General features: G+C 38.4%; 1 protein-coding gene across 1 annotated transcript in view; it reads left to right on the forward strand.

Moving 5' to 3' along the window:
* FLVCR1 (FLVCR heme transporter 1) overlaps nt 1-17218 on the forward strand; it is a 927801-nt gene extending 910583 nt beyond the window's left edge. Inside the window, exon 10 of the mRNA XM_044055488.1 lies at nt 15461-17218. Within this exon, the coding sequence (XP_043911423.1) occupies nt 15461-15535 (75 nt within the window). The 3' untranslated portion in view covers nt 15536-17218. The remainder of the gene's footprint in view (nt 1-15460) is intronic.
* Nucleotides 17219-24538: the final 7320 nt, after the last annotated feature.

Here is a 24538-nt window from a genome sequence, read left to right on the forward strand (position 1 = left end):
TCGGTGTAATTGTATATATTAAAATTATTACATGTATATACATTTCCATCTATTTCAATTTTATTAATAATATTACTATTATTATCTTGATCATCTGGATATTCCACCTTAGAATTTAATACCACCTCTTCCTTGTGTAATTCTGGTTCCCTTTCCAGTGAGGTTGTGTATATTGTTTCCCACCTTTTTGAAAATCCCCCTTATAAGGATGTTGTTCATTATGGTATGCTTTTCCATACCCTTTCCTATAATTGGGGTTCTCCTTCCCCTCTCCCTGCCATGTGTATTCATAAAAATTGTCATTTGTATTATCCTTGGACCTCTTTTCTGGCCAATTATTTGCCTTCCAGCTATTATATTGCTCACTATCCCTTGTTATTTTTTTAGATTTCCTCTGTGTAATATTAGAAATCCATAATTTAGCTTCATGAAATTGCTTATTATACAAATTCTCCCACTGGGAGAATAAAAGGTAATTTGTAATATTGATGTTTAATTTCTCTGCCTCAGATATAAGTTTACTCAGTTTCTCGTCATTATGTTTCATTAATAAAAGCATAAAATTAAAACCACAATTATCAAAAAAACAATTAAGTTCCTTTACAACATCTGTAGTAAAATCAATACCTAAAGGTAACTTAAAAAATCCCTTAGGTACTATTTTCAATTCTAAATTCTTAATCAAATATGCATTGTCAACTTTAATACTATTAATACTTTTTAACTTTTTCCCTAATGAAAATATCATGGTTTTTAAATTATCATAATCGATATTCTCTTTTCTTGAGACATTATCACATTTGAAATCATCCATTCCATAATTAAATAATAAAAAGTCATTAAATTTATTGTCCTCAATATTAGAATTCCCGTTGTCCGTAGAGTGTCCAGGACTGGACACTGGTTTCACAGTACCTTTATGTTGTTGAGTAATTAATCCAGCAACAGATGAATAAGTTTTAGAAGGAAAATGTCTTTTGGGTTTAGTTCCAGTCCTTAGTGCATCTTCATTGATATCATATAAGGAAAAGTCGAATGTGAAATCCGATTATTTTACTGGCATTACAGGATTCGTTTATGTTCAAAGTATTAATTGCTATCCTATGACATTCACCCTGTCCATTAGGTATATCTAGACTGTCTGGAGATATGACTTCTTCTAACATATCAGTATTATTATTTGCCCTACTAGTCAATTCACCGTTCTTGTCCTTACATGTCAATGGTACCCATTCATTAGACTCAATATGTTTGGAGCCATTGGTGACTGAGGCATGAGTACGCTCTGAATGCGTACTATCAGTTTTCAATGCACTGTCAGAATAGCCGCTCTGAATAAGTTGTTTGACCAACCGGGTAAGACTATTCAGTTCATCCTTTAATATTGAGAGGTCTTCTCGGATGTGTAAGAGGTCATCTGTGCCCTCCTGCTGTGTAATAACATCTTCACTAATGGGTGTTGCACCGGTGTGCTCCATATAAAACAACAGCAATAAGAGAAAAAAACAAACCAGCAACTTCGTAACTCTGTAAGTACAGCAATAAGTGCTTTCACTCCTTGTGGATTTAATAAAATCACAGCTGGCAAACGGACTGAAATAACTGTCTCAAATTTAATAATCAGCGGCTAAAACAACGAACAAAGCAAAAAAAACAGTACACACTCAGTTAAGCGCTTTCACCCAGCATATCCGGGCTTCTTCAGAACTAACAATTTGATACAATAATGGCTACTATAAAACTTTTTTGGCGCCAAAACTTTTGGAAAGAAAAAATTGATTCCTAGTCTAAGTCCGAAGTGTGGTACATGTAAACAATGCAAATTTATCTCCGAAGAGAATATTATACATTTAGCTAATGGACACAATAGTCATGTAATAAGAAAGGCGGGTAATTGTCACAGTAGGATGGTCATTTATCTAGGCATTTGTCAAAAATGCTCTAGTTTTTATATAGGTAAAACCGAAAGACATCTAAGGAAAAGGATTTACGACCATATATATAGTATAAGAACTAAAGATACTACTAATGCCCTTTATAGGCATATTGATAGAGAAGGGGACGGTCATTATTTTAAATTTATAATTTTGGAAGTGATTAAAATTGATCCAACAGGTGGAGATTTTAAAAGTTTACTCAGTTATAGAGAGGTATGGTGGCAAATATATTTAGATGCCACCACACCGCCTGGGTTAAATAATAATATAGCCATAAAACCATTATTATTACCTTATTAATTTCTTATATCACACTCAATTTTTTATATTATATTTAATTTTACATTATATTTAATTTTTTATAAATATTAAACATTTTTTATGAATATTAATAATTTTACAACTACATTGTATTTATATATAACATATAACAATATATATATATTTACTCACAATACAAGAATTTATTTAAGATGTGTAAGTTAACACAATTTTTTAAAATTTTTAAATATAAAATATTGATGAATTCATAGACTTTTATACGATTTAGTATTTATATCAATTGACATTTATGAAGGTTTTAAATATTTTTCGTCTATATAAATATATTGTATTTTATATGTTATAAAATTCATATATATTTTTTACTAGCATATTAATTTTTCACCCATTCATTATGCATTAGTCTATTTATGCTCAGAGTCCAATGAGAGATATGTGTTTCATGTAATACATTTGTATTATATTTGTATTTCCTAGCAACTAAATTATTACATGTATTGTGTCTTTAAATATGGTAATAAAATTAGTGCCAAAAAGTTTTATAGTAACCATTATTGTATCAAATTGTTAGTTCTGAAGAAGCCCGGATACGCTGGGTGAAAGCGCTTAACTGAGTGTGTACTGTTTTTTTTTTTGCTTTGTTCGTTGTTGTTTTAGCTGCTGATTATTAAATTTGAGACAGTTATTTCAGTCCATTTGCCAGCTGTGATTTTATTCAATCCACACGGAGTGGAAGCACTTATTGGTGTACTTGCTGAGTTACAAAGCTGTATCCAAAGTGACTCTGTCGAAATGGCTTTGGGATGCTATCACTTTCACCTATCTACAAAACCAAGTACCCCTGCCTTCGAAAGTCAAGGCTCATTCCACTAGATCAGTAGCAACTTCAGTGGCCTTTCATTCTAGAGTCTCCATGGACGATATTTGTGCAGCAGCCACTTGGGCAAGACCACATACATTTATCACTCATTACAAATTGTATATGGCCTCCAGGGGAACAGCAGCCTTTGGTTCAATGGTACTTAGGAATATCCTTCCATAGGGCCACCCAGGACGCAAGTAGCTGGGGATTCGGTCCTAATCATAAGGAATTAATGAAGATTTACAACATCAGATGAAGAAGTTATGTCTTACCATAACGTTCCGTCTGTGTTGTAGATCTTCATTCATTCCTTACTTCCCGCCATCCTTCCCCCTACCTGGACTCCTGGTGGACTGTAGGGTCCCGTTATATGTTAGGAGATCTGATCAGACAAGGCCTCCAATTTGTCTACCTGTCTTTTCTTCTTTTTAACACCTTTGTGCAGGGTGGGAAAACTCGATCTGAAGAGACTGGAAAAGGGGAGCTATGGGTAGGATTTAGCTTGAGAGCTTTTTGGCTGGCACAGGCTTGTGAATGGGTCCCATTGGTTCAGAGGATGGAACCAGAGACTAATCGTAAGGAATGAATGAAGATCTACAACACAGATGGTATGTTATGGTAAGACATAACTTCTTTTTTTTTGATAAAATATAAGTCAACAAATAAACATGTGGTTTTATTTTAATTTGCAGTAATTGAGGTATATTCCTACTCTGAAAGTCTTAAGTCCTGGAAGTCAGCAAGTAGAGGGAGGGCTGAAGTTGTAGATAGGGACATCATTGAGGAGGGGCTTCACCACAGTGGCTGAAAAATGGGCCCTGCAACAGTTAAGCCAAGTGGCCCTGCCTGTCATGTTTTAGATCATTCATCCAGTTTTGCAGAGACAGTCTTTCCTTTTTATGCCTTGTACATCAGCCGTGTTGTGTATCTGTGGGAAATAAGACATATTTCTGTCCATACTTTTTGCTATATCACTTACAAAGGGCTTAAAAAAACCTTCCCTATTACTGACTTGCAGAGTCCTACTGTTAACCATTCTTTTATCTGAGTGGACTCTGTGCACTATGCCTTTCTGTCTCGTGTTGTCTAATTGCTGGTATATATGTCCTGCCAGGTTATAACTTGCATGAAGGCTGGCTAACATGTTTACTAATGTTTTTTGCAGTACTTTGTCATGTGCCTTATAGATGTCTAAGTAGTTCATGTCTATATCTCAGGTTTGCTACCTTGGGTATCCCCTCAAACAGTTATATTGTATATTGTCCATACACCACTTTAGAACAAACCGTAAGGAGATAAAAATCAAGATGAGTATATTATTTTGACTTTTCACACCTTAAGTTCATTATTGCAGCTCCACCAACTCTGTTTTGCACCTTTTATGTACCTCAACTCTTTTGCCTTTTGTGGACTTACAGAAAAGCTCACTTGTAATATATATCCATTGTATTCACAATTTTGAATTAACTAATTAATTTTCTGCTTTGCCCAATACAACCATGTTTAGAAAGACGGTTATGTGCCCCTAACCAGGAACTACCGGCCATTTATAGGAGGCTTTTCCATGCCAGTTCTCTGTTCATTCCCTCAAAATAAGTGTATTATACATGCATACACAAACATTAACTGAGGTAAACTACTTATTATAAAAATATATGCAAAAAAGTGATGAGTTAATCAAAATGGCTTGGAACAGCTAGAACAAAATCCAGCTAGGGATGGTGCTGTGTTACATATATTAACAACCATTTCTACATTCTGCTCACTATCCCATGGCTATATCTTATATATTTAACACAAATCATAATATCATCGTATTTTGCTTCAGAGCAAACTCTTTCATAAATAATCTTCCTTTCTAGACTTTTCCAGTAGAAACCATGACTGGATAAGTGACTTACTTGTGAGAAGAGGCTGGGATGCTGTTTTTCTAGACCAAAATGTCTGCTCAGGATGCTGTTTGTGGGTTCTGAGATATTACTAGCTCCTGTGTTAATGCAATATACCATTTAAGGACAGATATAAGTAAATTCATCCAAAAATTTCTGGATTGATTTACAGCAGTGAGGATGTATTTGGGGGCCTAGAAGGGAAAATATAACAAAGATTTTTGAAGAAATTTATGAAAAATATTTGCTGTGGAAGATATGAATTTAGTAGTAGGGACTCGGAGGGAATTTACTTATTATTCCCCAAGGTACAAAAACTGGACTAGACTAGATTTCACAGGAACATGTACATATAATTGAAAGTCTTAATATACATCCAATAACTTTTTCAGATCACGTGCCAATAATAACTAAAAATGCAGGGTAACAACGTTAAAAATGAGACACTGGCACTCCCCCACCTCTGTGTTAAACAGAAAACAATTTAAGGAATGGGTAGTGAAAATTATTCACAAGTAATTACAGAAGATAAAATTATTTTATTTTATTTTTTTAACAATAAGCATCTCTATTAAATTATCATTTAATGACATAGGCAAGGATACATTTATATAAATGAAAACAAACCATATTGACATAATCTTAGTTGCAAGCATTTTACATCACTTGTAATCTACCCACTCATTTTCAGTCAAACATTACATAGCTCTTTCAAATCCTGCCTTCTCATAAACCCCACAGTTCCCATTTTCAATTGTGTAATTTGCTCCTACCTTTTTCTAAAGATCCCAGTTCCAGTTGTGTTATCTCTGTTACTATATTCACTACTTCTAGTACAGTTGGTTTAGACTTTGATTTCCATTTTCTAGTAATTGCTTTTTTGGCAGCCACCAAAATTAGATTCGGCAAAGCCTTACTATGTCTAGGCAATCCCGATTTTGTATCATAACTCAAAAAAATAATTTCCGTAGTTACAACAATTTGTTCACCTAATATCTGTGATAAAGTAGTCTGCAGGGAATCTTTAATGTCTGTCAACTCATTGTCCTAAGCAGCATGTTCCCAGTTACTCTTTCTTCCCCATCATACTTCCAACATTTGCTGTCTGCCTAAGGAAAAATTCTGTAGAGTCTACTTGGGGTATAAAAATATCTGTGTAAACATTGCCAAGCAAAAATCCTAAATCTTCTATATTTTGTTGTATATTTGGGAGACAAACATATATATACCTCTATTGTTTCTTTGTGAATTACTTATCCAATATTTCTTCCCAATCCTTTCTAACCTCCTCTGATTTATTCTTGTAGTTATCACGCAATATTTTATATGCTGTACTAATTATTCCCTTTTAACAGCAGATTCTGTTCTAGATTCTACTAAAAACTCTACCAGTGCTGGTCTTTCACTTAGGACTCCCCCCTTCCCATTTATTTCTCTTTGCCTATACTCTGATATCAATACTTGATAGGGAAGGCAATCTCTAACCTGCAGTCCAAATAAATTCTTAGCATCTCCCCATTCTATTGCCTTTCCCTCTCTAGTTATTTGCTCCCAATACCTTGGTCCTATTTCTAGTTTTCTCCAACAAACTCCGGCCCCCTCTTGCCTATTGTCTGTATCCCTAATTGCAGTCATCCCTATCAGCAGATTCTCCTTTTTACTTTCCTGTATTGGCTTAGTTCTTAGAATGCTTTCTGTTGCTTTATGAATATAATATTTTGTATGACTTTTGTTATTCTCCTTAAAGGTCTGCATCGAAAATCCCAGTCTCTCCTTGTTTGTTGAGCTCCCCCCTTTTTCATCATTATCCCATTTCACTTTGAATGATAGGTTTCTGTTTGTGCTGTGTATAGGAGCCTTATCTGTGTAGCTCTGAAATAACCCTTCAAATCAGGTAATCCCACTCTGCCCTGTTCTGTTGGAAGAATCAGCTCAGTTTGGAGTGAATTTACATATTAGTCCCCAAGATACAAAAACTGGGCTAGGCTACACAGAATTTACATTTCACAGGAACATGTGCATTTAATTGAAGCTCTTGATAGGCACTCAATTACTGTTTCATGACCATGCACCAATAATAACTAAAATAAAAACAATAGGTTAATGAAATAAAAATGAGACACTGGCACTTTCCCACCTATCTGTTGTAAAGAGAGGAATTTAAGTAATGGGTAATGGAAGTTATTCAGGAGCTATTAGAGAAGATAGAAATTTCTTCTGAAAATATAGCTAGGGAGTGGGATAAAATTTAAAGTGGAGTTTAAAAATAGGGTGGATATAAAAGAAAGGGAGATGTAGCCAAGAAGTAATGAGACTTATTTAGAGGGACTAAAGAATGTTAAACTATTGCCAAATAGGGGAAATCTCACAGAACAAGAAGAGGAGCAACTGCAGAATGCTAAACAAAAAATAAGGGAGTATCTCGATAATATGCTTGAGTTTAGAAAGACTGCCGTTAAACAGCTGTTTTTTATAATAACTGTAGAGCACAAAAACTTTTAGTACAACAACTCAGGCAACAGAAAGTTGGAAGGGCTGCCGCTAAGTTGAGGGAGCCTGTAACAAGGAAGATAACAAGAGATCCTGTAGAAGTATTAGAAATATTTCAGAAGTTCTATGAAAGTCTGTATAAAGGAGAGAAATATGAAATATGAAAATCAAGAAAAGATACAAATGGAAATGTTTGTGGAAGAATTAAGTATGCCAGAGTTAGAGGTAGATGAGGCCCAGTCACTAACAGGATAGGAGAAGGTGAGATAAAAATGGTGATATATAACCTGTCTACAGGAAAATCGAATAGATGGTGTTCCTGTGGAGGTGTGGAGGTTTGGAAGCTAGGAGGGAAAAAAACTGATGAAGATCTGGAAGGTTTTGGTTAACAGTATTTTAAGAGGAGGAGAAGCACCAACATCCTGGAAGAAAGCGGCGGTGGCTGTAATACCAGCTTCATACAGGCCCATTTCAATTGTAAACCATGATTATAAAGTGTTTATGTTTATAATGGCTAAAACAATGGCAAAAGTGATGCCAAAATTGAAAGATATGGATCAATGTGGTTTTGTGGAGGGGAGGCAGACATTTAAAAACATTAACAGAACACTGATGATCCAGAGGTATGCAGAATGTAAGAAAATACCACTGTTGTTGGCGGGTCTTGATGCAGAGAAAGCATTTGACAGGGTAAGCTGAGAGTTTTTGAGCAGGGCAATGAAAGCATTTGCATTCTCCTGATAAAATTATAAGATTGATTAAGAGGGTATATGAGGGATCTGTGGCAAAAATTAAAGTGGGTGAGTTCCTCTCTGGTATTTTCTGCTTGAGCAGGGGAACCAGGCAGAAGTGTCCTTTTCCCCTTTGTTATTTGCATTATATATAGAACCATTGGCAAATAAAATAAGGGACTCAGAAATTCGAGGCTATAATTGGTATGGTAGTCAAGAAAAGCTGACTGTATTTGCAGATGATATTATTTTATACCTGATAAAACCATAAAAGGAAACTTCAGTGTTGAGGATCATTCTGAGACAGTTTCAGGTCTTTTCATGGCATAAAATTAATGAAGATAACACAAAGCCAATAGCTATAAACTATGTACACACACAAACTGATTCAGCAATAACCATATTTATGGGGACATGATAAAATTAAGTACTTAGGAGAATGGGTTAAAAAAGATTCTGTTATGGCAGCTAAGGATATTTGAGAAGAGACTAAACAAAATATAATACAAAACCTGAGAAATTGGAAGCTTTGTCATATGGATATGAATAACAGCATGGGTGGCCTAATGGTTAAGGTGTTTGCCTTGCAAACACAAGGTGCAGGGTTTGAGTCTCACAAGGGACAATTGGCTAGGCTTAAAATGGCTCGCAAGGGCAGTTAGCTTAGTACTAACCTATGAACAAGCAGTTAAAATGTGTTTTAGTCCCTTTAGTGTTACAGTTCAGAGTAATGGTGAATGTGGAAGAGAGGTGAAGAAGAGAGTACAGGCAGGGTGGAGTGGGTGGATAAGAGTATCAGGAGTGATTTGTGACAGACGAGTACCAGTAAGAGTAAGGGAAGGTCTACAAGAGAGTAGTGAGAACAGCTATGTTATATTGGTTGGAGACAATGGCATTGACAAAAAGGCAGGAGTCAGAGCTGGATGTGGCAAAGTTAAAGATGTTAAGATTTGCACTGGGTGTGACAAGGGTAGACAGGATTAGGAATAAATATATTAGATGGTCAGCCCAGGTTGGACGGTCTGGAGAGAAAGCCAGAGAGGCAAGATTGCGTTGGTTTGGACATGTGCTGAGGAAGAATGCTGGGTATATTGGGAAAAGGATGCTAAGGATGAAGCTGGTCAGGTAAGAGGAAAAGAGGAAGGCCTAAGATAAGGTTTATGGATGTGGTGAGAGAGGACATGCAGGTAGTTGGTGTGACAGAGCAAGATGCAGAGAACAGGAAGAAATGGAAACAGATGATCCACTGTGGCGACCACTAATGGGAGCAGCCATAAGAAAAAGAAGCTTTATACACATTTAAAAATTCCCTGCAGACTAATCTGTCAGAAATACTGGGTGAGCAAATTGGAGTAACTAAGGACATGATTTTTTGGAACAGTGAGACAGAATCAGAATTGTCTAGACATAGCAATGCCTTGTTGATGTTAGTCCTGGTGGCTACCAAAAAAGCAATTACTAGAAAATGGAAATCAAAGTTTAAACCAGCTGAACTAGAAGTAATGAATATAGTAACAGATTAAATAACTGTAGTTGGGATCTTTAGAAAAGAATAGGAGCAAATTACATAGAAGTATACATGCAGAATAATGTTTTGGAGTAGGAATGAGGTTTAAGGGAAGGCGGGAATTGAATGAGCTGTGTTTTACTGGCAATGACTGTGTAAAATATTATGTGTGATATATGATGTTTGCTGTTGAAAATATGTCAAGTATGGTTTGTTTTCATTTGTATAAATGTATGATTGCCTATTTCATAAGTGCTAATTCAATAAAGATATTTCTTATTTAAAAAAAAGCTTTACTGAAAACACAGAATTAATAAGATGCACCAAAGAAAATACTGTTATTGATTTTATTTATGGCTGAGGTAATTTTTGAAAACTAACTGTATATTAAAGCGAGAAAACCGAATCTGATTTTGAATTTACCTTGTTCCAAAATTTGAAGGCTGTAATGAAAAGTTAAGAATATTGAAAGAGGACATTTGTGAATGTCATATGTAATCAGTAAACAATAAAGTGATCACCCAGCCATACAACATAGCAAATGTGCTTGAAGAAAAATATCTGTAAGCTTTAGAGTAACCAAAGAAATAAGTTAGTGTTATAGAGATAAGAGGAGACGCCCCTTATTTATCTGAAGACATGTTCGCTATTTCCACAAGTAAAATGAAAAACTCTGGTTCCCAGGGACGTCACAACAAACCTGGTAGTATCCTATACATAACAAAGGAAATGATGAAACCACTGTCATTCAGAAAATGTTATTATGTGGACATGTCCCTAACCTATGCCAAATGGCTGTAATGGTACCATTTCACAAGGGGAGGGGGGGTCACCTTAGGCCTAAGCAATTCCTGACTCGCCTTCAATGTAAAATTATGGATAGAGTTTCTGTTTGCTATAGAACAATATGGGCTCGTAAAGAAGACAATCCTGTGGCATTCTTTAGAAAGGCTTGGCAGCAACGTTGATGAAGGGCTGACAGCACATACCACTTATCTTTATCTTGTTAAGGCTTTTGAAAATATATACGAGCATACCTCTCATCTGTCCAGATTTACACAAAATGTCCAGATTTTTGCTTCCTATATTTGGTCTGTTCTTCATAAAATCTGTGGTTTTCTAGACAATCACTGACTATTGAAGTTACTAAGTAATGACAGATATTTGAGTTTCAGTCTTTGTCTTTCAGAAAATGCATGCCAACACAATCCTGTTGTTCTAGCAACTTTCTAAGTTAATAAAAGCAGTACTTAAATCTGTCCCTATTTCTCTGCCTTTGTCCCCCCATTTGGGGGGAGGTGTCCAGATTTCTTGTGCTAAGAGGTTGAGAGGTATGTATATGAGAATACTTGATAAAGTAATATAACTAAATGTCAATTCATAGGCAATTCTATGGGTATAAGAGTGATTAAGCAGTGGAACACAACCAGTCTAGGTGGGTATTACCTGTTGATCATCGCAAGGGTTACTAGGGGTGTCCCACATGGCTTGTACTGGGGATAATTCTTTTGGGACTATTCTTCAGTGATGTGGAAGTGAGATGTAGATAACCAAATATGCTGATGACTACAAATCATCAATCACCCCACTTTCTCCCCGTTTTACTTAGGGTCAGGGTGTTATGTCAACAATTGCCACATCTATTGATTCAGAGCCACTCTCACACTTTTTTTGACAGTTTTGACAGTCATGCCAGCCTGTGTCTTCTCTTACACAATCCATCAATTTCCTGTCTGGAAATCATCTTTTGCTGTTGCCTTCTTCCTGCATCTCTCAAGTTTGTTTTTCCAAATGGTATTCTTTCCCTGCACATGTGACCAAACCACCTTAATCTGTTTTCCTTGACTTTCTGACATTCTTGTATAATTGGGGCTGCTTTGCTTTTGTTCTGATGTTCCCATATCTTCCTCTGTCTGAGTGCATCCTACCACCTATCTTATGCATTCGATCTCCATCAACTCAAGCTTCCTCAGCTGCTCATCATTCATTATCTAGGTTTCTTTGTCATACAGAATCACTGGTCTCACCACTGTTTTGTACACATTTCTTTTCAGCTACTCTGCTATTCTTCTGTCGCACGCTATTTCTGACACTTTCTGCCAGTTGGCTGCAGCTCCTCTGATTTTAGCTTTGACCTACTCATTCAGACTTCCCTTCTCCTCAACCACACCTCCCATACACTTGAAGCTGTCAGTCTGTTCCATTGTTTTCCATTCTTTCTCAGTTTTAAGCTTCTTCTGATTTCCTCTCTTTGTTGCTATAACCACTACCTTGTCTGCACTCAGTTTCATCTCATGTGCCATCTGTTATGCATTCTCTCTCTTACCATTTGCTGAAGTTCCTGTTGTTTAGAGTCTGCTTGTATAGTCACAGTATCTGCATACTGCAGCTTTGTTGATCTGTCCCCTCCAACCTCTTTGCTGATGTACTCCATCACCACTTTGAGCAAATGTGGGCTCCAAACTGAGCACTGATTCACATCCACTGGTACTGGGAACACCTCAGTGACTCAGAAGTGTTTTCCTACATTTGTCATTGAGTCCCCTTAAATAGCCTGTGTGAATTCTCCTAATATTTCTGCGACTTCAAACCATTACATCAATGGCCAAATCTTCTTTTTGGACCATATTATAAGGGTTCTCCAAGTCTGAAAATGCCCATTTCGCCACTTTTAATTTCTAGCTCCACCTCCACCATCTGTCTCACTGCAAGCATTAGGTTAGTTGTACAGCATCCTGATCAGAGCCTGAACTGCTTATCACCTTATTTATCAGTCACCGTCTTCAGCATTTTCATGAAGTGTGACAGAAGTTTGATACCGCTCTACTGCCCACAGTTGAGTATCCCTTTTGTTCTTCTACACTGCCACTAAAATAATTATTCTCCAGTCATCTGGGGTACACTTAAACTCCATAATCATGTTTATTTATTTATTATTTTATTTCACATTTGTTAACCGGGTTAGTCCAGCTGATTTTGCAAACAAACCCATTTTCAGTGGAGACCCGAGGTGAAAAGCCCCAGCAAACATAAGTAAAGATAAGGTGACAATATATAAATGTAAAATAACAATCACAATACAAAATAATTATAAAAAAGAAAAGGTTATTAACTATTTACATTGCACTGATAGTAAGCAACCCATTTTCAGTGGAGACCCAAGGGGAAAGAGCCCCAGCAAATTTGCATAAGGAGGAGGTAAGATGTCTATCACTGTTTCTCATAACTGTAGAAGAACAGTTCATAATTAAAGTGAAAAAAAGCTGTTAGTGAGGCATATCTGTAAATTTTACAAAATAAACCGTGACTATTTCTTAGAAAGTAATTATGTAATGGTATATATGCCAATGCCCTGTTCAGCAGACTTACATAGATTAACTACAACTATTAACCCACAATAATACCCTCTTTCTTGTAATGTATTCTGAATTTTGTTCAGAATGTGAAATAAATCCTTTAAAATAAATGCAGTTTCTTTACAGTTGGATGAAAATTCATATTTGGTAATTTGATAGCTTTATCTAAATGTGAATTTACCTGAAAGGCAGGGGTCAGGCAAAAAGAGACATTTTAGATTTTTGCTGCTCCATAAATAAAGGTACCCTGGGATCTTCATTCACAAATCTTAACTCTGCTTTCTTTTCATAATTTCCATTCAGCAGTCTCTTGACAGTGGGTAGGTACACTTTAACATAAAATAGTTGGCTTTTGTCTTCCAGTAACATTTATTTAATAACGCATAGCACATTTTCAGATATTTCCTTTAAAAAAAACTCCTTTATTAGAGAATTACATCATTACAGTCTTTCATTTCACATAATTTCCATTATTTTGTAGATTTTTTATAAAGAAAAGTATTTCTTAGTTTTTATCCATCACTGTAATATCCAGCTATGCTAACATGTTGCAGATCTAAATAAATAAATTTATAGATGGAGAGATAAAAGTAGAAGATTTGCTGTTTTTTTTTTCTCTACATCTATCCCCAAACTCATTTGGATGTGTTTGAGAATTGTTAGCTTCATACACAGAAAACTCTAGTATTGTATCAGACTTTCAGAACTTGTCTAAGATAATAGGTTTGGAGTAATGTATAGCGTCATTCTGCTTGCTTTTTATTGATGCGAGGTATGGACATGTTTCCATGCAAATTTACAAACATCACTTTTAAGTTTAGTCATACTTATTTTTGAGGTGAGAATACAATTATGCCACTAGTTATTAAACAGACTACCAAGAGTCAATAAGGTAGAACGTCCATTAACTTACTTTTTGTCTTAATGTCTTCTATACAAGCTTCTTGAAATTCACATGTTCCTCTTTCTGTGCTCATTGTTAGACTGCTAACATAAACATTTTCATCAGACAACTCATTTAAAGTTTTCAGTTCCATAAAGCAATGTTGCATTGCTTGCTTTTTGATTGATCTACAGCCGGCTGTGATAAGGAGAAGGATGTTTCTACCCCTGCAACTTCCTGATTTACTGATGACATTGTTGGTCACTTTTTCATATTTTTTCTTTCTTTTTTTTTATTTTTGTTCCATTTGAAATCAAATTTGGAAGAGAATTTACTTGAGTCAATCGTAATTTTTTGCATTCTGTTAAAATGAGCTCAAACTCTTCTGTTTTGTATGCTATCCAGCTGTTATAAAATACTTGCTATGAAATGGTCTGTTTTTTTATTTATTAAAATGATGCCCTACTGAACAGTGTTGCCTGCTGTCATGTTTGATATTCATATTCATCCACTTCCTTGTGCATTCATGAGACATCTGTTCTCAGAAATTTTTTCAGATTATTTTCATTTTATATAAACAAAACTAAGGAGGCTTAAAGGCTTAACCCTGCTTATATCCCAACAAAGTCTCTTTGTTGCAGTACAGTCTGTTTCCTTCTCCCGATTTTTCCAGTATTGTTTAAACATACAACAGCATCCTCATAACATAATTAATTTCAGAAAACAGATTGCTGAATACCTTTGCTGTTTTTTGAGCTGCCAGTTCAAGTCCGATCTCATTTAAATGTTCTATGTCCATCTGAATTTCTCCTTGAGGACATCCAGCAGGAAATCCACCAAAAAAAAACTTATTTCAGAGGTCATGCTCTTAGTAATGCAAACTAGACCCATCTAACACTTCAGAACAAACCAGAAGAAGAAAAAAATAAGAGGAAGCATGTTTTTGTATTGTAGCTCCAGTAACTCTGCTTTCCAACCGTCTCTTACCTAGAATATTCTGCCTTCTATAGACTTGTAGAAAATGCTGTGGATAATAGTCACCCCTTGCATTTACACTGCACAAATTAATTAATTGAGTCTGTCTGAGCTATAAAATAAGAAACTCTGTTTGATTTCTATTTTCCTCTGATATTATATTCCTGATGTGAAGCCGTGTTGCCTTGGTCCAGCAGGCACTGGCTTTAGACATGCCAATATTCTTGCTTTGTTAGTAATTTCATAGCAGTTTTAATTATTGCAGTAAGCTCTCTAGTATCGAGATTGCACAGGTACTTGTCATGGGTGCTACTTCCATGGAAGTATTACTAGTGTTTTGTATGCAGAGATACACACACAGCAATGGCAAATCATATGACAGGTTCCTTTTCTAATTAGGAATGAGGTGAAGAGGAAAAATAGTGGATTGTTTTCTGCTATTATTTGTCTAAAACTATTGTTTTCTCAGTAATATTAACCACTTGATTGTACAAGATTTTGAAGTGCCTATTTCACACATTATAATTGTGTATTACTTCTTGTTTCAGGTACCAGTGGAGAGTCCAACTGAGCTTGTACCTAATGGCATTGATTATAGTGTGCACACAGAATCAAGAATTTGACACAAAAACAGACATCTAGGAATATAATTATGTAGTTCTGGCCAAGGATGATTAAAAGACAATGGTAGCATCACAGAAATTGAAGAAGAGCACAAGAACTTCTAAGGCAGACCTCAAGCTTGAGTCATCCTTCACATGGGTATCTGCCTCTACGTATTAAAGTCTGTTTAGTAAGCAGTATTTGAAGAAGCTGTTACCACTTCTGGAAGATGGCAGGTGTCCTTGACCTGAACATGGATATGGCAGTGGTTGTTCCACTGTATTTTACTGAGTCTGTCTCATGTTAATGAGACTTTTAGCTGGATGTACATATTGCATTTTTCATGACATTGTTTATTTTTTTATATTTTATGTTACCATTCTGCTTGATCCAGTAAGGAATTTGAATGCTTTTCATGCTGGTGGTTTCCTCAAAGGAAAAATTCTCTAGGACATTTCAGTAACATGTCAGAGCTAACAAATTACTTGCTGGATTTAGTTTACTGCTAAAAGTGCTGCTTTGCTCTTTCTCAGTGGGCACATATTATGCTGCCTGTACTAAGGCAAAAGATAGGGTGGAGACATTCAGCCAGGGAGTAAATACATGTTGCAGCTGTATTAGTTGCACTAGCTGATGCATAACTGCTGGGATTTGTACTACTGAAGCCATGTTGCTTTGCACTAAGGACAGCCATCAAGGGCTGTGGTCACAAGTAACTGTTCTTCCTGTAGGTGTGTCTTTCCTGACCCTAGGTCATGCAGATAAAAGTTTTAATCAGATCTGCTTAAGATAGACTTAGAAACCAATAATAAAAACATGTTATTTTTTTCGTTAGTGATGGTACAACAGTCTCTGGAGGGTGTTGTGATTGTTAATATGTTCTTGACAAATTGCTAGGAAGGAGTATCTTTATATGATGCCTTTATATGCAGTATTAACTAAATTGTGATGCACAAGTTCTGACTCTCACTATTGCAGGAAAAGGTTTAATCTTTCACCAGATAACCCATTCAGTAGGTATTCTTCGTGTTCTTTCTTAGTTTGGTGTCTTGGTATCCCACATAACTTGTAAAAGTTTAAGTTACTCTCATATTTCAGCAGTTAAATGTACCTAACCAGGAAATGAAAACATTTGCATTAGGTGTGACAAAAGAAAGAAAATGTTCTGTTGACACTGCTACATGAGTGTCAACATGCAAGAAAGAAGAATGTCATTTGCAAAGCTAGAGGTCTAGTAAAGGGAAGAACCACATGTTCAGTTTTGGGAGCCATGATGTCCTTTGCATTCTAATAGAGCTCCACCAATGAATAGGGTGGCAAATGCATCTAATGTTTAAGATCAGTACAGACAGAGCACTAACACTGGGTAGGAATCTGTCTAAATTGTTGTTCAGTAATTTGCACAAGACACAGAGAGTGATGGATACAGCTATAGTCAGACATAAGAAATCTCCAAGCAGGAAGCATTTTGGTGGCAAAGTCAAGGAAGTGCTCTTAAAGGCAGTAACAGGGCCAAGGCTGAGTGTGTGTTAGGTGGCAGCTTGATAAACTAGTTATCTGTAAGTAGTGGACAGTAATAACCAAAAGTATCAATTTGAAACTGTGACATGGTCCAGAATAATGCACAGGTTAAACAGATGTACTGTATTTCTGGACAGTTATTTATGAAGTATATTAAATTATCAAAATGTACTTCCTGTAAAGCTGGTGTTTCTTTGTTGGTCATTCTGTAGTTCCTTACGTTTGACTCTCAGAATCATAGAGTATGACTTCTACAGTGGACGTATAACCCTTTCAGAGCTATGTAGTTTTATTTCCATGCTTAACCTTATTCGTTTATTGTACAGCACAACCATGTTCTACTGCAGAACCTTATGACAGAAAGAGACTAACATGAAATCAAATATCAAGCGGTACTCTTCTGTTAGCAGGCTGCTTTTGGCATTAACATGATGCAGGTACCCCTACACCAGTACATACTCTGATCTTGCCATAAGCACTGGTTCTGGATAATGTAGAAATGGAGTGTTTAGTCATTTCGAAAAAATTTAGAAATTGAGACATTGAATTATCCATTGGGTATTTCTTCTCTGCCAGTCTGAGTTTATCATTTGTTCAGCAAAATCCCATGTTCATGGAAGCCCACATACCTGTCATGGTATACTTCAGGATGTAATGGGACATATATATCAGCATTCCAATCTCTGAATACCACCAGTTCTTTTTGCTTCTGCACAATCTGGCTCATTTATTGCTGTTATCAGTAAAGCCCTGCATTCACATGCCGAAGCATCAGAAGTATCCATGTGACTGTCATATTACCAACCCAAGTCCCCTCTGCCACCAACTCTGCTGCTTTTCGCAAGAGATCAGTATGACAGCAGTCATATTTATCAAGGATTCAGCATGGCAACTTGACATCAGAAGAGGAATAAGATGGTGGCCCACTTTGTAAAGGTGATATCTGAGAGCTTTTTACATGAAGACTAGCAGGAGAGTCCTACTAATGTGTTCTGTCATTTAGGCAAAATGTAGAAAACTAGCATAGAGCTTCATTTTTATGGATACTTAGTTGAGTATTTCTTTTCTGCCAGTTATCATTTGTAATTTTTTCCCATTAAAATCCAGTGTCCGGGATGTCTGCACACCTGTGTGTTATGCAATGTGGTGGGCACAGTTTGTATTTCAGATGTTCTTTGTGTTTCACTGTTGCAGTCATTACATTTGGGTTATCTGCCTGCAGGTAACCCTCAGCCGGCCTGAATATCAAAGTCTTAGATCCCTGCGTCATATGCTGTCTCTTCTTCCATGACATCAGGTCGTCAGGGGTATAAAGCATGCAGCCGACACCATTACATCAGTCTTTCTTGCCACGGTGCCCGAAGCAGAAGCAGTTCGCAAGTGCCGGTCGGCCAACTCCTGAAATTTTCATTTTCGAGTTTCAGAACCGTAGTCTTCAAAAAAGCTAAGTACCCCATTGGGGATCCTTTTTCTTGCTCTAAACCAATGCCAGTAAAAGTTAACAATTGTATTACTTGTGGAAAGCAAATACCTCATAAAGATTTTCATTCATACTGCATTCCTTGCTTAGGCCCAGACCACGACGTCCCTCACTGTCAGTTTTGTGCCTTATTCAATCCTTGAACTATTCGTAGTCTGTTCATTTTTGCATCAAACTATTTCGGTACTCGGTTAAATTATCCAGAAATGGCTTCTGTAAGCCATCTGACTACCGACATTCCAAAAAAACATAAAGATAAAGACAGACCACATAGGTCCAAAGCTGCCGACGACGCTTCCGTTAAGCTAGTCGCCAGTTCGCTGGTACTCAGTGAGGCGCTTTCGCAGCCCCTGATACCCGCTACTTCAGATTCGCAGGCCTCTATTGAGATGCATTCGGAGTCCGGTATGCCGCGAGATACTTCTTTGACCATGGAACCTGCGGATGTCTCTACCTTGGACCCGGCTTCTGAGGGTGTATTCAGGCCTATTGACTTGCATTTCAAGCCCAACGCCATCTTCTTCTTCAAGGCCTAAAACTCAACCCACGCCTAGAAAACTGACATCCAAACCGCATGGTCAGGCCCATATGCCTAAAAAACAAATGATAAGAATGGCTGAAGACCTTATTACATTAATTAGGGAAGCCAGCCTTCACCCTCTAAGAGACCTAGAACTGATTTTCCTTCTGATTCCTCTGATCCAGATTCTGAAATTTCTGTTTCTTCTGATTACCAGGATTTGCCCTTATCTTGGAATCTAGTCTGGCCCCAGACACTTTACCTCTGGCTCCCAGGAAACCTGACAGGTATTACAGAGTACCTGACTCTCACAAGTTCCTCTTCAAGAATCCTACTGCGGACCCAGAGACCATTTCCCAGGGACCTAAAGGCATTAAGGCTACTACTGCCAAAAACCCTTCCCCCTCTGATAGAGATTCCAGAGCCTTGGACAGATGGGGTAAGAAGGTATATACTTCTGCTACTTTGGCCATTAGGGCCTTAAACTGCCAGTTTCATATGTTAATGTATCAGCAGCATATTATGGGACTACTTAAACAGAAAATGATGTTGATTCCTGACTGTGCTGAAAATAAAGAATTACAGGATTTAATGCATTCTGCTGAACAAGTTGGTAAACCTACTTTGCAATGTGGTTTTGACTCTTTAGAAGCATCTTGCAGGGCTGCTGTCACTGGGTCTGTTCTTAGAAGGCATGCTTGGCTTAAGGAGCAAAATTTACCAGATCACGTTAAAGCTAAATTATGGGATGCTCCCTTAAACCAAGACCGCCTGTTTGGCAACAAAGCAGAAGAAGTCCTTAAAAAGATAGAGGAAAAAGCTAAATCTATGCAAACTGTTAAAGATTTCCTGCAAGTACAGCCTCCCAGATTTATTAGGCATTGGCCTTCTAAGAATTGGTCCTTTTCTGTCTCTTCCAGGCCTTCTCAGTCCAAACCCTGGAACAGCAGACCACCTAGGCTACAGTCTCAAGGTACTCACAGGCCTAAGTAGTGGGGGGCTCCCACTTCCAAAGCTGGAAGTAGTAAGACACCCCCCTATGGAAAACTGCCACAATGACTTAACCTTAAACCTTCCAAGCCCTGCTCAATTGCCTGCTTCCTTAGGGGGAAAGATTGCACTGCATGCAAAAAACTGGGAACTCATTACCCAGAACAAATGGGTTTTAAATATAGTTTCCCAAGGATACAGATTCCACTTACACACCTTACCAACCCCAAACGGTCGGCCAGACCTACCCCCAAATCATTGGGCAGAGGCTCAACAGCAGGTTCTCTGTCTTCTAAGTATCAGGGCTATTCAACCTGTCCCAGCAGAAGAAAGGGGACAAGGTTTTTACTCAATACTTTTCCTGGTACCCAGAAAAGACAGCTCCTGGCGTCCTATCCTGTACCTCTCTATTCTAAACACCGTTTTGGTAATCCCAAAATTCTAAATGCTAACACTTCATCAGCTGCCTCCTATGCTAGGCAAAGATGCCTGGTTGGCAACCTTAGACTTAAAGGAAGCTTACCTGCACATTCCAATAAGGGAATCTTGCAGGAAATACCTATGCTTCAGAGCAGGCTACATGCACTATCAGTTCTCTGCACTTCCCTTTGGCTTATCTACTGCGCCCAGGGTATTCATAAAGTACCTAGCTCAAGTCATTGCATTTTGCAGGCAAAGAAATATTCAAATATACCCATACCTGGCCGATTGTCTAATTCCATGCTACTAAATTATCTGACATTTGTAAAGAAACTGCTAACCTCACTGGAGTACACCATGAACGAAAAGAAATCTCATCTAGTACCTGCCAACAAATTGTATTCCTGGGAGCAAGCTTGAACACAACTTCCCAGATGGCTTACCTCACGCCAGAGAAGCAAGTTTATTTGACAGCCTACTTCAAACTACTGGCCACAAAAACCCAGTTATCTGCAAGGAAAATCCTGCAAGCCCTGGGGTTCATGGCCTCTTGCATTCTGCTAATTCCATATGCAAGACTACATACGAGGAAATTACAGTGGTATCTAAAAAGCCTATAGTGTCAACATTCTCAGGACCTGGAATCAATGATTCCTATCATTCCTTGTATAAAGGCAGAGTTCCTTTGGTGGGCAGAGGCCTGCTACCACAACAAGGGACTGCCATTCACTCTACCCCCTGCCGCCCAAACCCTAACAACAGACGCATCAGACTATGCATGGGGGGCTCACTTGGCACGACAGTGCATTCAGAGCAAATGGAACCAGAGTCAAATGCATCTGCATATCAATCAAAAAGAAATGTTAGCTGTACAGAATTCCTTGACAACCTTCAAGGACCACATTCTTCCAGTACAGTTATTGGTAAAGACAGACAACACCACTGTTATTTGGTACATAAGCAGGGAGGAACCCACTCATATCCTCTCTGCAGACTAGCCATGGCTATGTGGAACACAGCCTTGAGCTACCAAGTGCATCTGCAAGCTCAATTCCTGCCAGGCAAGCTAAATTCACTGGCAGATGACCTAAGCAGGAATCTCATGGATCCACACGAGTGGAAACTGGAACCAAAGATATTCAACATTTTGAGAAACAAATGGGGAACCCAGAGATAGACCTGTTTGCCTCCCCTCAGAACTACCAATTGGACAAATTTTGCACAAGGACTCCCCACAGTCAAGCTTGGAAAGTGGATGCCCTGTCCTTCACCCGGGAAAGCCTCTCAGTTTATGCCTTTCCCCCTCTGCCTCTCCTCTCGAAAGTTCTGCTAAAGATCAAACAGGACAAACCAAGGACAATACTGATTCCACCAGACTGGCCACGCCAGCACTGGTACCCCCCTCTTGCGCAGTATGTCACTGCTGGAACCATGGCACCTGCCTCAGACCCCTTCCCTGCTGTCCCAGCAGGAGGGTCAGATTCTGCACCCCCAGCTTCAAACCCTTACACTTGCAGTCTGGCTAATTGCCTGAGCTCTCTAATAGCATCCCTCAGTAAGCAGGTGCTAGATGTTATTCTGGAGGCAAGGAGGCCTAGTACTAGAAAATCCTATGCTAAAAAGTGGAAAAGATACTGTTCCTGGAGCCAGACTCGGGATGGGCACAACAGTGCCCAGCTTACCGCATATTCTTCAATACTTAACAGAGATGCTCCACAAGGGCCTTTCCTTCTCATCAATTGAAATTCATGCCTCAGCCATTTCAGCACATTATAATACTGAGCCACCCCTCTTCTCTCACCCCCTGCTGAAACATTTCCTCAGAGAGGCCAAAAATTTAAGACCACCCAGGAGAGCCCCTACTCCAGCCTGGGACCTTAACTTTGTATTGGAAAAGCTCACTCTACCTCCTTTTGAGCCAGCTGCAACTGCAGAGCTGAAATTCCTTTCTTGGAAAACAGCCTTCCTTCTAGAAATCACTTCAGCAAGAAGAGTGTCTGAATTACAGGCCCTCATGGCAGTGGAGCCCTTCATCATCTTCCATGCAGACAGGGTGCCCCTCAGGACGAATTCTTCCTTTATGCCCAAGGTGGTATCCAGTGTGGCCCTTAGTCAGTCCATTCATTTGCCAACCTTTTTTCCTAATCCACAGAACAAAGGAGAACAAATACTGCACACTTTGGACATGCATAGACAACTTAGGTTTTATTTGGACAGGACTAAGCCTCTCAGAAAAACTGAATGGCTGCTAGTTGCCTTTGCTGCAGGGGCAGAGGGGAAGGCCATTTCAAAGCAAACCATTTCTAAGTGGATAGGCCATTGCATTCATTTCTGCTATAAGCACAATGGAAAACCTATCCCACAGGGGATAAGATCACATTCCACCAGGGCTGCATCTACCTCTACAGCCTTTCTCAGAGGCGTCCCTACTAGAGTCATCCTAGAAGCTGCTACCTGGAGCTCTGTACATACCTTCACCAAGCATTACCACTTGCCTATTTTTTTCTAAATCCAGAGCTGGTTTTGCCACTGCAGTCTTGCAGGGCTTAATAGCTGGTCCTAATGTTCTCTAACTTTCTCTGACCTTCCTTAGCTTTGGGAATCTGCCCAAATGTAATGACTGCAACAGTGAAACATGAAGAACATAGTACAGTTGTGTACACTTACCATAAATGTAGATGTTCGTGTGTATTCACTGTTGCAGTCCTGGTTACCCTCCCTCCAGCCCCCTGACTTCTCTTGGCTATACCTTTCTTCTTGTTTAGTGTATTTCAGCTTTCTGGTGTATTTGCTTTTTGTTGGAGGTGTAACCTTATATATAATTGCTTCCCATTATGGGAGCACCTGACATCTGGGGTAAGAAAAACTGATGTAATGCTTTATACCCCTGACGACCTGACGTCATGGAAGAAGAGACAGCATCTGACGCAGGGATCCAAGACTGTGATAGTCAGGCCGGCTGAGGGCTACCTGCAGGCAGATAACCCAAATGTAATGACTGCAACAGTGAATACACTCGAACATCTACATTTCTGGAAGTGTACACAACTGTACTTTCTCACTATTATCTGCAAATTCATGAATTTATATAAGTAAGAGTTACAAAATGGCTGCTAGGTTACCAACAAAGATCATGTCTGACACTGCTTATGCTGTCTGTGGTAGCAGCACAAAGTTGAGAACAGCTACGATCCAGAGAAATTCAGTCCATCAACTTGACATCCAAAGAGGAATACAGGCTCACTTTGTAAAGATGGCAGTTTACAGCTGTTGGCATAGAGACTAGCAGAAATGTCCTCTTGCAACCCCAGGTGTAAGTCAGAGAACTGCCACTAGGACAGACATACGGCAATCAAGTCCATGCCTCTACCCCCTCAAATTAAGTTTGGTGTTCAGCCAGCCCCGTGGATTGCACAGGTTGTAAGGTTACTCTTGGCTAGTGAAGCTCGGGACCTAACAAGTCATTAACTTTGAGGATCTTGGGATTGGAGCCCTCCTCCCTCACATTTTGGGATACATCCTAAAGTTTTTGCATTGCATATTTTTGGATAATCGACTGGAGTCTATTAGTAATGTCATAGCTCGGAGATTAGTCTTTGTAATTATGTGATCTTGGGTCAGGGAAACTCGATCAGGGGCTGTCCTTCTGGGGTTGGCTGCAGGGTTGCAAAGGTCAGCATTAAGCTGATGTTTAATGGTTGGTGAATGTGTAATTAGTTTTACCTGAAGCCTATAGTAGGCCTATCACAGCCTTTCTCTTCTTAGTGCTGCTCATGATTAATACTCATAAAGAGGCGATTCCCAGTGCCTAGTGTATATCCATTCACACTTTTGGATAATAGGGGTTTGTGATGCTCTTTTTCCCTGCATGTTCTTTGAAGATTCAGAGGGTCTTGAGGTCACTGTGAGATGAGCAAGGACAGTGAGTGCACCCCTTCTTCTGTCACCACTGGATGATCCATTCTTTTGAGATGCCATCGAGAACGGCTATGGAAGCCTTGGGCACCTGGCAGAGTTTCTTAGGATGAATAAAAAAAACTCTCTTAAAATAAAATTAACAAAAAATAGAGATGCAGAACCAAGCCAGAAAAA

The sequence above is a fragment of the Protopterus annectens genome, chromosome 1.part2 (assembly GCF_019279795.1).
Source record: "Protopterus annectens isolate FY-2018-M chromosome 1.part2, PAN1.0, whole genome shotgun sequence".
Classification (NCBI taxonomy): Eukaryota; Metazoa; Chordata; order Ceratodontiformes; family Protopteridae; genus Protopterus; species Protopterus annectens.